This window comes from Mobula birostris, chromosome 11, assembly GCF_030028105.1.
Source record: "Mobula birostris isolate sMobBir1 chromosome 11, sMobBir1.hap1, whole genome shotgun sequence".
NCBI classification, from domain to species: Eukaryota; Metazoa; Chordata; class Chondrichthyes; order Myliobatiformes; family Myliobatidae; genus Mobula; species Mobula birostris.
Genome location: NC_092380.1, coordinates 98,258,581 through 98,272,175, shown reverse-complemented (window position 1 = coordinate 98,272,175; position 13,595 = coordinate 98,258,581). Strand labels below are relative to the sequence as shown.

At 41.6% G+C, this 13,595-nt stretch overlaps 1 protein-coding gene across 2 annotated transcripts in view; it reads left to right on the top strand.

Annotated features, from left to right (window-relative positions):
- prmt3 (protein arginine methyltransferase 3) overlaps positions 1 to 13,046 on the top strand; it is a 286,249-nt gene extending 273,203 nt beyond the window's left edge. For both annotated transcript variants that reach the window (XM_072272745.1, XM_072272744.1), the window contains one exon: positions 12,760 to 13,046. In XM_072272745.1, the coding sequence (XP_072128846.1) occupies positions 12,760 to 12,869 (110 nt within the window). In that variant the 3' untranslated portion in view covers positions 12,870 to 13,046. The remainder of the gene's footprint in view (positions 1 to 12,759) is intronic.
- The last annotated feature ends 549 nt before the right edge of the window (positions 13,047 to 13,595 follow it).

Genomic DNA, 13,595 nt, shown 5'->3' with positions numbered 1-13,595 from the left:
TTTACTGAAACCTATAAGAATCTGAGAATGGGGTGGGTATCACAGGCAAAGCCCTCCCCGCCAGGGAATACATTTAAATGTAGTGCTGCCACAAGAAAGCAGCATATGTTATCAAAAACCCCACCATCCAAGCCATGCCACTACTACTATTGGGCAGGAGGAACAGAAACCTACATTCCACTCCACCAGGTTTGTGAACAGTTATTACCCTACAACTATTAGGCTCCTAATACAGCGTGGATAGCTTCAATCATCACTACTCTGAACTGATTCTACAACCTACAGGCTCGCTTTCAGGGACTCTTCACAACTTGTGTTCTCGGTATTATTTATTTTATGTACAGATTGTCACCTTTTGCACATTGGTTGTCAGTCTTTGTCTATTTATGTATAGTTTTTTTGGAAATTCGCTTATATTTTCCCTGTAAATGCCTACAAGAAAATGAATCTCAAGATAGTATATGATAACATATATGTATTTTGATAATAAATTTACTTTGAACTTTGAAGCACTGAGGGCCATCAAGATAAATGGTGAGAGGATCTTAGATAGATAGGTATACCTTATTAATCCCGAGGGAAATTTGGTTTCGTTACAGCCGCACCAACCAAGAATAGAGCGTAAATATAGCAATACAAAAAACCCCAACAATCAAACAACAAAATGCAAACTGTGCCAGATGGAAAATAAGTCCAGGACCAGTCTATTGGCTCAGGGTGTCTGACCCTCCATGGGAGGAGCTGCACGTTCGATGGCCACAGGCAGGAAGAACCTCCCGTGCCGCCAAGTGTTGTATCACGGTGGAATGTGGCCGAAGTCCAACAGTAAAAAGTTCATTATCCAGTCCGCAAACACGTTCCTCAATCGTAATATACCCCGGATTGCACCATCCATTGTTAACCAGATCAGTAAGCACGAAACTCCTTTACACTTACCGCTCTCGGTGCACTTCCAGTCAGCCGGAACGGTATTACCCACCGAACTCTTCTTCTCCAAGAGTCCCTGTTGTCTCGACCCAGTCCTCTTTCCTCGGCTTTGTGAACCCCCTCTGCATCTTCTGTGTGTTTTCCTCCGGATTTCAGCAGGGGTGTCCGCTGCTCTGTTAGCTAAGCCGGCCGGGATTTGCTGGTCCATGGAATGCGACCTTGCTTCTGTCCCGCATGTCGGGATGTAACCATTCCCAGCGCTAAAGAAAACCCAAATAAAACTCTCTCTACCAGCATGTTAGAGAGGGTGCAGCTTCGACGTGTTACCGTCAGAAAAAAAAATACAAAAATAACGTAAATTAAAAAGTAAGAAGAAGAAAGTAAAAGAATAGATCGGAACGGCTGTACCAGGCTGCATGCACGACCAGCACATGCGCACAGTGATGGATATTAGAACAAGAAGCAGGGCCAGATAATATCCATTTGAGAATAAGGGGGAGAGGAATTTGTTTTCTAGGAGATTGTGAGTCTTTAGGGTTCTGTACCCCGCAACTTTGGAAATATTTTAAGGGAAAGCTGAGGGGGAGCTCCACTCAGAGGGTGGTGAAAGTGTGGAACAAGCTGCCAACAAAAGTGTTGGATGAGGGTTAAAGGGCAACATTTAAGAGAAGTTTGAATAAATACATGGACAGGAGAGGTATGTAGGGCTATTGTCCAGGTGTGGGTTGATGGTATTAAGCAGAAAGCAGTTCAGTATGGAATAGATGGGCTGAAGGGCCTGTTTCTGTGCTGTAGTGCTGTATGATACTGAATTATTATGTATATTGGAAATAATTTGGAAAGTATGTAGCTCCGGTAGTTGATGGTTGGCTTGAGTTCTCCGATCTTGGCAATTTAATGCAAAGGTTTTGTCACCATACAAGGAAGCAGCATCAGTGTGCTGTTAATTGTGGTCTGTCCTCCGAGTGCCTGACCTTTATATACAGTACTTATCAATCAGCTGATTGGTCATCATTACGGACACGCAATTGTGATGTAGGGAAGAAATCTCATCGCTGATTGGTTGCATGGCGAGCTTCATGCATTGCGGTCTGGAATTTTGTCTCATAAATAGGATTGAAGTCATTTTACAGAACTGTATGTGGAAAACCATGCATCTAGGAATTCTCTTGCATGCTGCATTTTTGCGCCATGACTTTCACTGATGCCCAGTTGAAGTTGTGCCCCTCTCGATCGTCATGGGTGGAGACTAGGGAGAGTTGGTCATGTTAATTCATGTCCAGTTGAAGTTCATGAATCCTTGTGGATAGTTTTCTCCCAGTTTGGCCGACGTAATATTTGCTGCAGTCCCCACGATGGATTTTGTAGACCACATTGGTCTTGTTCAGTAGTTTGGTTCATTCTTTTGGTCTGCATGTTACTGTTGACTTATGTGCAATCGGAATTCTATGTTCCCGGAGCCGTTGGGCCATCTTTTCCAAGATACCCAGGTGTCCCCCACTTTTCAAACGTTCGCTTTACAAAACTTCAATGTTAGGAAAGACCTACATTAGTACCCTGTTTTCGCTAACAGAAGGTGTTTTCACTGTTACGAAAAAAGCAGCATGCGAAAAAAAGCAGTGCGCGATAAAAGGCAGCACGCGCCCCGAGCAGCCGCTCTCTCCCGGATTCGGAACTGCATTCTCACCGGCATTGCTTAAACACGTGCCTGTGAGCAGCCGTTTGCAAGATGAGATCTAAGGTATCAGAAAAGCCTGAAAGAGCTCATAAGGGTGTTACACTTAGCGTATAACTAGACATAATTAAGCGTTTTGATCGTAGTGAACGAAGTAAGGACAAAGTGAGTTTGGTTTGTGGATGCTGACAAAGATGATGTTGCAGAGGTTTTGGCATCCCATGACCAAGAACTGATAGATGAGGAGCTGATGCAATTGGAAGAGGAAAGGAGAACAATCGAAACCGAATGAGTAATGATAAAGTACGACTTTAATTTTGAAAGGGTACGTTGGTTTAGGGGATATTTGCAGGATGGTTTGTGTGCTTACAAAGAACTGTATGATAGAAAAATGTGCAAGGCTCAGCAGTCAAGCAAGCTTTCCACATCAGCCACAGCAGACGACGAACCTCGACCTTCGACTTCGAGGCGGGCAGTCATAGGAGAAGATGAGCTGCCTGCTCTAATGGAAACAGACAACGAGATGACACCCCATGTCCCACCACCCCAACACCCAGGCCGCGGACAGATATCAATTCGCGGAGAATGCAGCGGTAGCCGGGAGACACACAGCACATCTTTAAGAAAAAAGCCGAAATAAACATGCTAATTAATTAGGTGCCGCTCGGCATGTAATTGTCGGCCCAGATCAGAGGCGATGCAATCGGCAATCGTCTCTGATCTGGCCCGACATTTACATGCCGGGCGGTACCTAATTAATTAGCTTGTTTATTTCGGCTTTTTTCTTAAAGATGTGCTGGATGCATCCCGGCTACCGCTGGACCCCAGCATGCTTCGCGGATCGGTATCGGTTTGCTGCCCGGAGGGTGGGGGCCACTGCACCACCCGATCTCCGACGACTCAGTCTAACACACCACCATCAGTGTGCTCCGCGCTTTCCTAATTCCGGTAAGTGATACTACACTGTACATACATTATTTCTACTTTATATCGGCTGTGTATTTTTACGTGTTATTTGGTATGATTTGGCAGCTTCATAGCTTAACGGTTACTGGAGAGCGCTTGCGCGTGTTTTTGCGGACGGCGCTTGCATGAGATTTTCACTACGGAGAACAGTTCAGGCAATGATTGTGGAAAAGTATTTCTACTTTATATAAGCTGTGTACTTATCATATCATTCCTGCTTTTACTATATGTTACTGTTATTTTAAGTTTTATGCGTTATTTGGCATGATTTGGTAGGTTATTTTTGGGTCTGCGAACGCTCACAAAATTTTCCCATATAAATAAATGGTAATTGCTTCTTCGCTTTACGACATTCTGGCTTACGAACCGTTTCATAGGAACGCTCTACCTTCGGATGGCGGGGGAAACCTGTATTAGAAATGTATGGAAGACCAACCTGTTTGGTCGCTACTTGGTTTGTGTGTTGCCAACCTCGTAGGCATCTTTGTAAGAAGTTACGTGGGTGTCTGCTTCTTGTGTATACTTTAAAGGGATGTTTTTATTCTTTATCCTTTAGGTCTGCTGTGCTGCAGTATCAAAATGCTACAGCATTTGGGTGGGAGCTGTGATAGTTTAGGATCTGATCTGTATGTGTTCCCCTTATGATAAATGGAAGTTTCCAACGTGCCGACTGTGTTTCTACTGACAAGCACGCCCAAGAATGCTAGTTTCCCTTCCGCTTCTGTTTCCATTGTGAATTTAATATCATTGAGCGCATTGTTGATTATTTTATAAGTTCTTTTAATTTCTCTGCATTTTAGAATGCAAAGGTATCATCAATATAACGGACCCAAATTTTAGAGTTTGTAATTAGCAACACCATCTTTTCTAACTTTTGCATGACGGCCTCTGCTATGAACCCGGAGATGGGCGAGCACATTGATGTCCCTTTCAGCTGTTTGTAAAGTATGTCATTAAATTTAAAAATGCAAACAACAGGAATTCTGCAGATGCTGGAAATTCAAGCAACACACACAAAAGTTGCTGGTGAATGCAGCAGGCCAGGCAGCATCTCTAGGAAGAGGTGCAGTCGACGTTTCAGGCCGAGACCCTTCGAATCAGGACAGAAGGGTCTCGGCCTGAAACGTTGACTGCACCTCTTCCTAGAGATGCTGCCTGGCCTGCTGCGTTCACCAGCAACTTTTATGTGTGTTGTTTCATTAAATTTAAACTAGGTGCAAAAGCAGAATTCTATCCGTTTATTAAATATATCTTAGGCTAAGAATAGGCAAGAAAGTGGAGTCCAGTGATCAGATTAGTCGTGGTCTTTATGAATAGTAGCTTAGGCTTGAGAAGAGTTATGGTCTAATTCTGATCCAGTGTGTAAGTGTGCATATTTTTATTGTGTGAGCCTGCACACTAATTGCTGGTGGGAAACAATCTCTCAGTGAAGCAATGTATTGCCCACACATACAGTGATAGCACAGCAAGAGTATAATTGAAACTTTTGGTGATAAATCTATAAAACCCTATGCCAATTTACAAGGTAAAGACAAAAGTAATTGACACCCAGGTTCATTTAACTGAGTATGGAATTTTTCTATTTTGAGACATTAAAGCTTGCTATCACTCATGAACAGTATTCTTCTCAAGAAGAATTTAGATTTAGCTGGCTACGAGAGAATAAAAAAGTGTGCAAGTTTTGAGAAGGGGATTAGCATTGTGAGAAATTAACAATGGGACTGGGCAATTTTTGTCATTTAAGAATAATCCATTCTCACCACAGGCGACATTAAATCTCTCCTTTTGATATTTGATTTTTATGTTGACTCTAATGGAGATTTTTTTTGCGGTGTACAGCTTCCGGCTGCCACTCTGATGAAAAATCTTATAAATCAATTTAAAGATTTAAAGACCTCAAGCCCAATTAAACTGATTATTTAGGCATAGGTTCTATTGAAGACTAATCACAAAGGATTTAATGTTCACATGAACATCAGCAAATGAAGCACTGGAAAAGACCATCTGCCCTATTTATCCTTTCACAAGGTGTTGTGGTGCAAATTGTAATGCAAAAATACCTTTATCATTTCCCACCCCACCAACCAATCTCCTAAGAGCGGGAGATTGTCTCCTTTATCATTCCCCACCCCACCAACCAATCTCCTAAAAGCGGGAGATGTAGCGGAAGAGGATCCATTTTAAAGGTGGGAAATTGCCCTTTAATCCCTGATATTAAACAAACAAGTTCCAAGAAAGTACAGTAACTGCAGTCTCAAGAATATTGGCTTCAAATATAAAGAATACAAATTTCAAGTTGTGTATGGATACACGCTTTGATAATGAACCTTTGAATCTTTGAATGTCAAAGCTAGACTAAAAGACTGTGCACTCTGCTCCCTATTTGGTTCAACCCATATTTGCATTATTGATGATTCCCATGAATAATGAGGTGGTGACACTCATTTCCTCATCATTTAAAATGTACTGCACTCTATACAAGTGTTGTCTAGAATTGAGCTGCCTTAGTTGCCAGAATCAGATGGATAAGTTACTTGGATTGTTTCTGAAGTCATACTAGCTGCTCTAAGGCACCCATTCACTTTTGAAGAATTCAAGATTCAAGATTGTTTAATGTCATTTCCAGAGCACAAGTGTAAAGGAGAACAAAATAATTGTAACTCCTTATCCGATGCAGCACCAATAAAACACAGTAAGATAAAGAATACAATACTAAAAAGAAAACTACAATAAATATAAATATATATTTAAAACAAACAGGACAAACAATGAATGTGCAAAGACAACAAACTGTGCACATACAAAAAGGAAAAATATAATATTAAAAGATCAATAAATATTGAGAACATGAGATGAAGAGTCCTTGAAAATGAGTCCATAGGTTATGGGAACAGTTCAGAGATGGATGAATCAAGTTGAGTATCCCCTCTGGTTCAAGAGCCTGATGTTTGAGGGGTAAAAGCTATTCCTGGATCTGGTGGTGTGGGTCAGAGGCTCTCATACGTTCTTCCGTAAGGCAGCAGAGAGAAAGTGCATATCCTGAGTGGAGGGCGTATTTGATGATGGATGGTGCTTTCTTGCAACAGCGCTCTGTGTATGTGTGCTCAGTGGTGAGGAGGGCAAGTTTTAGATGTCCTGTGGAATCTTCACAAACTTCTAAGTAGAAGTATTGCCAAGGTTTTTTCATAATGGCGCATACGTGCTGGGTCCAGGACAGATCCTCTGAAATGATAACACTGAGGAATTTGAAGTCACTGACCCTCTGCAAGATAATTGTGTTTCTATTAGTAGTACTCTGTTGATGTCGAGCACATTTTGCACCTTGGCTATTCCAGACTGTCCAACAAAAGACTATCTTGGCAAAATAATAGTCTAACATACAAAAACTGTAGATGCTGAAAATTTGAAGTAAAGGCAGGAAAGACTCTGCAGGTCAAACAGCATCATTTGAGACAGAAGTAAGACCATAAGAGCAGAATTAAACCATTCGGCCTACTAAGTGGGAATGTAGATCTGTAATTCGTTGAACGTGGTGTCACAGGTAGATAGAGTTGTAAAGAAAGCTTTTGGCACATTGACCTTGAAAACAAAGATATTGAGTAGAGGAGTTGGGATGTTATGTTAAAGTTGTATAAGACTTTGGTGAGGCCATATTTGGAGTATTTTGTACAGTTTTGGTCACCTACTTACAGGAAAGGTGTCAATAAGATTAAAAGAGTGCAGAGAAAATTCACAAGGATGTTGTCAGGACTTGAGGACCTGAATATTAGGGAAATGTTGAACAGGTTAGGTCTTCATTCCGTAGAGCCTAGGAGAATGAGGGGACATTTGATAGAGGCATACAAAATTGTGAGAAGTATAGATAGAGTAAATACAAGCAGGTTTTTTTTCCCATTGAGGTTCGGTGAGACTAGAACTAGAGGTTATGGGTTAAGGGTGAAAGATGAAATATTTAAGGGGAACCTGAGGAGGAACTTCACTCAGAGGCTGGGGCAAGTGTGGAGCGAGCTGCCTGTGGATGTGGGATGTGGGTTCACTTTCAACATTTAAGAGACATTTGCGTATATGTACATAGATGGGAGGGCTATGGTCAATGAGACTGGGCAGATTAATAGTTCAGCATGGATTAGCTGGGCCGAAGTAAATTTATGTGCCTTAGTGTTCCAATGTACTGATAGACAGATTTGTGTCACAATTCTAATTATAGGCATGTACATGTTAGTAAAAATATATTTTTTAGTAACAGACTTTATTTATCTCATATAATCTGAAATGCCTTCACAAGGCAGAGACTGACACCAATGTCATTGCTGCGAAAGTAATTTATGATGTAGTGGTTGATAGGTATCAAAAAATATTACAGAAACAGTACATTTGTTCTTGCATTATCTGTCATTAATTGTCAATGCCTCCACGTGATTACTGGTAACAATTTGCTCTTCTTGTTTGTTATAAAACCAAGGATTTAAAAGGAAGTGAAGCTGCCAAATGAAACTCTCTAAAAGGAGAAGAAAAGTAATTCATTATCCAATGATAATTAAACAATCATTTCCGTAGACTCATATTTATTTTGTTGGCCCCATATGATTCCAATGGCCATCTGTTTATAAGCAGTAATGGTGCATATAATTTACTTGAAGGAGTTGCACTTGAATTTTAATTTCACACAAAACAGAAAGGTGGTACAACATGCTTGGAATTTTACATAATGTATTTAGTTAAGACTGATAATGGTGGTTGCTGGTAGGTAAACTGATGGTCAAAGAACTGTGGAATTTGACAATACTAACTGGCATAGTTAAAAAACTTTTTTCACCCAGAGAGTTGTGGATCTGTGGAATGCTCTGCCTCAGAAGGCAGTGGAGGCCAATTCTCCGGATGCTTTCAAGAAAGAGTTAGATAGAGCTCTTAAAGATAGCGGAGTCAAGGGATATGGGGAGAAGGCAGGAACGGGGTACTGATTGTGGATGATAAGCCATGATCACAGTGAATGGCGATGCTGGCTCGAATGGCCGAATGGCCTACTCCTGCACCTATTGTCTATTGTCTATTAGCAGAACACTATTACAGCACCTGCCACCTGGGTTCAATTCCGCTGCTCAGTGCAAGGAATTTGCACATTCTCCCCACAACTGGATACTCTGGTTTCCCCTCACGTTCCAAAGATGTAGGGGTCAGTAGGTTAATTGTTCACATGGGTGTAATTAAGTGGCATGGGTTCATTGGACCAGAAGGGCCTGTTACCATGTTGTGTCTCTTAATAAATAACATTTCATTTTAAATATCTACAATACCATTGGTGCAAAGTTTCTAATGCAGTTTTCTTCTCCTGTTCTATGGGGCAATAGAAACTTGAGCACTGTGAGAGGCACTCTGTTGGTCGAGATTAGCCATGGATGTTGCATCCCAGCTGTCTACGTGATACGCAAGCCAGGGCACTATCATATGGAGAATAAGCTGTTGCCCATGCAGCAGGCTCCCCCTCTCCACGCAGCTGATGAATCCAAAGGGACAGCAGTTTGGCACCAGCGGCATCACAGGAGTTGACAGTCAGCATTGAACTCAACATAGGGCTGTTGTAAGGACTCCTGCTCCAATTTTTCCTTGGGCTTTACTCCCGAAGCCTTCCCAGTGAGTGAGCATAGCCGCAAGGCAGCGGAGGTTTGAGATCAGAGTTTCCTTTCTCCTGGGTGAGCTGCTAACCATGGCTGATGAACCCCATCTGCCTGACTTGACTGGTTTTAAGGTGCCTGCAACACGCCTTTGTGTCAATAGAAATGGTTCCGCCAGACTTACTGGCTAAGCCACGTGTGAAGGCCAGGGGCTGGTCTTGGTTGTCAGAGGCTATTTCAGATACATGCCATTGGGAGCATTTAGTAGGTAGTGGGAACTTGTCCCCACTACCACCCCTGGCTATAACAACGTTATGGGACCATTGTACTGCTGCAAAACAACGAATATCACATCATAAGACAGTGATAAATTCTGATTCTGGTGAGGATGTGCCTATAAGCAGGGTGAAAACTGAGGTGAAACACCCTATAAATGGAGCAATGAGAAGAATGGTGGAACAGAGGCATCTTGGGATGTTACAAATTCTGGCAGGTAGAGAAAGTATCACAAAAATTAGCACAGCCTTCCTATGACTTTTCATCATGATGTTGCCTGGGATGAAGTGACTCAGTTATGGAGGGTAAGAGGGGGCCTGATTGAGGTATATGAAATTGAGGTAGGATGGACTACTGAAAATTTTCCCTATACAGTGGAAGAGAAAACTAGGGGACACAGATTTGAGAGAGGTGGGTAATAGATTTCAAGGAGATCTGAGGGAAACCTTTTCATCCACAGAGTCGTATGTGGAAAAATAAACAATGCTGGAAGAACTCAGTAGGTCAGGCAGTGTCTGTGGAGACCAAAGGTGTATGTTTTAAATACCTAGAAAGCAGTACCTAACAAAGTAGTGAAAGCAGACTCAAGAAAAATTGACAGAAATATCCATATGAGTGCTTGAATTGCCTTTGTGGAGAGGTAAGTCCTGGTCTCAATGTCAGCAAAAGCGGGGAATTATTTGTGGATTTCAGGAAGGGGAAGGAGGGAGAACACACACCAGTCCTTACTGAGGGGCCAGCAGTGAAAAGGGTGAGCAGCTTCAAGTTCCTGGGTGTTAGCGTTGCGGAGGATCTATTCTGGGCCCAACATATTGATGCAATCGTGAAGAAGGCGTGCCAGCATTTCTACTTCAGTAGGAGTTTGAGAAAATCTGGTATGTCACCAAACACTCTGCAGGTGTACAATGGAGAGCATTCTGACTGGTTGCGTCACAGACTGGCTCCAATGCACAGGATCAAAAGAGGCTTCAGAGGGTTGTAGACTCAGCTACCTCCATCACAGGCACAACCCTACCGACCATCGAGGACATCCTCAAGAAGGTGGTATCCATGGTTATGGTCCCTCAAAATCTAGGACATTCCCTCTTCTTGTTCCTGCCAGCAGGGAGAACCTGATGGCAACACTCAAAGTTAAAGGGATAGTTTTTTCCCACTCTGCCATCAGGTTTCTGAAAGTTCCAAGAAAACTACCTCTCAATTCACCTTTCATGCTATTTATTTATAGTGATGTTTGCATCTCACACTGTACTGCTATTACAAAATAACAGATTTGACAACATAAAGTATGTCAGTGAGAATAAATTTGATTCTGAAGATAGGATTAATGCAGATGGATGCCCATTGGTTGGCCCGGACCACAATTGGCCAAAGGATCTCATTCCCACTGTATGATTCTGTGATTATATTTCCATTTCCAATGTTTTAATAGGACATGAATCCAGATCTACTGATATGGCAGTGAACAGAGACTAAACAATCCCATAAATCATGAACGCTTAAAACAAAAGTTGATAGGTGCTTGATTAGTAAGGGTTCCAAAGTTTACAGAGAGAACGTGGTAGAATGGTGTCTAGAGAGAAAAATCAATCGGCCATGATCGAATGGTGGAGTAGACTTAATGGGCCAAAAAGCCTAATTCTGCTTCTATGTGTTATGGTCTTATGGTCATGTGGACGTAGGATATTTATTGGGTTGAATCTCACTGGTTATAGTTGCCAGTACCAAGGGAACTGCCAGGGTTGAGCCATTTCCCATCAGTGTTGGATCCACAAGAGCCCATTGTAAATCGAGTGTGGATTAGATAATAGATAACCGTGGACCATGTCTCACTAAGGTCCTCCTGCATTACACTGCAGATTCATCGTCTCTGATCCTGAACCATTCAGAGCTGGTGTACATTCAGAAGCCCCATTAATTTCTATGAGGATTCTCAGTCTGATAAGCAACCAAGAGACTTGTATTTTACTTACTTTAATTAGTTCTTAGTATTTCAATGCTGTATTTTTAGATTTTATTCAGCCCAAAATGTCAACTGTACTTTTTGCTATAGATGATGCCTGGCTTGCTGAGTTCCTCTAGCATTTTGTGTGTGTTGCTCGGATTTCCAGCATCTACAGATTTTCTATTGTTAGTAAAAATCTGTTGTTGTTACCTGACTCTGTGGAGACGTATAGAAACTGTTTGAAACAAAGACCCCAACATTGTCACTGTCAGAGACTGTCAGTGCAGATGAAGAGCATAGACACCAAAGTCTAAATAGTGGGTACATGGGGAGCGATGTTAATCCACATCTCTCGCATGACGTGGGTTTAAAGCACTTCGAAAGACAAAATTGTTGTTAGACATTGATTACCCTAGTGTTGGCCAAACTTTTCAGGACATCTGCTGAATGGGTAAATAATAGTCTCAAAACAAAGCATCATTAATGGCTTAGATAAAGTGAACATGTGTTTCCAATAGTGGGAGAGTCTAGGACCAGAGACCAAAGCCTCAGAATAGAAGGAGGCCCATTTAGAACAGAGCTGAGGAGGAATTTCTTTAGCCAGAGTGTGGTAGATCTTTGGGATTTATTGACAGAGACATTTGAGGAGGGCAGGTCATTGGGTATATTTAAAGCAGAGGTTGATAGGTACTTAATTAGTAAGGGCATCAAAGGTTACGGGGAGAAGGCAGGAGAAAGGAATTGTGAGGGATAATAAATCAGCCATGATGGAATGGTAGAATAGACTCGATGGGGTGAGTGATCTAATGCTGCTCCTTTGTTTCTTGGTATGATTGCCTAAGCATAGCCTGCAACTGAGCAAACACTGTACAACAATACTCAGAGGGAACTTTAGATTTCCATGAGTGATGTGCATGAATTCAGCAGCTGAAATTCCTCTTTGGAGATCCAACAGATTTGTTTACAGTATATCTCTTTAAAGATACAGATTAGAACAGGCCCTTCTAGTCCAATGACCCAGCATTACCCAATGACACGCATGTGAGCAATTAAGCAACTAACCCTTATGTGTTTGGAATGTGGGAGGAAACCAGGCATCCAGAGGAAACACACATGGTCACAGGGGCAAAGTACAAATTACTTACATACAGCGGTGGGATTGAACCCAGATCACTGGCACTGTCAAGCATTATGCTAACCTAACGTGCCTCCCATGTATCAGCACTGTTGTGATATGTATAGCTACCATTCAAAACCTTTCTTTCTCTGAGGGCCAATAATTAGATCTGTTTATGTACAGTGACGTTTTCCCTACTCATTATTTCTGTATCTATAGAATAATATGTTTCTTTTGGTTCTAGGTGATGTCTTACATGGGAAGATTAACTGCTGCAAGAATCGAAAGGATCCTCGATCATTAATTGTAACACTCTTTATTAATGATACAAAGCAAACGTACAGTGTTCAGTGAAGTTTTGTTCGCTGGCACCACAAAGTCTGTCTCCACCTCTTCATTTTGTTACAACGGATTTAGCTCTCCACATGTATGATAATTGAATGTCCATTTGTCATATCCAAATGAAGTACAATTTAAAAATTCAATGACTTTGATTTATTTTTCACAAATAAAGCTATTGAATAACTTGAATGTTGTGTGTCAGTCATGGCCCATTTTATAAATATGAACATAATATAAGTCCTGTTGATTACATTATCAATGATAACAGAACTCTTCAATGTTATGTGGAGGTATTTTGCAATAATGAAGAATGGAGTGATTTTGGAAAATGTTTTTTGTACTGGCTACTGGATGAATGGCTCTGTTGCCTTTTTCTGGAGGAGACTATCCACTATGTAAGACTGTACAAATTAGGAATAAAGTGAGCATTCTTATTAAATATTTTATTTATTTATTTATTTAGTTGGTTGGTTAGAGCTACAGCATTGAACGGCCCCTTCCAGCCCAACAAGCCCAGCAACCCACCTATTTAACCCTAGCCTAATCACGGGACAATTTACAATGACCAACTAACCTACTAAGTGGTACGTCTTTGGACTGTGGGAGGAAACCGGAGCACTTAGATGAAACCCATATGATCACGTGGAGAATGTACAAACTCCTTACAGATGGCACCGGAATTGAACTCTGATCTCTGGAGCACCCCGAGCATCGTGCTAATCGCTACGCAACCATGGC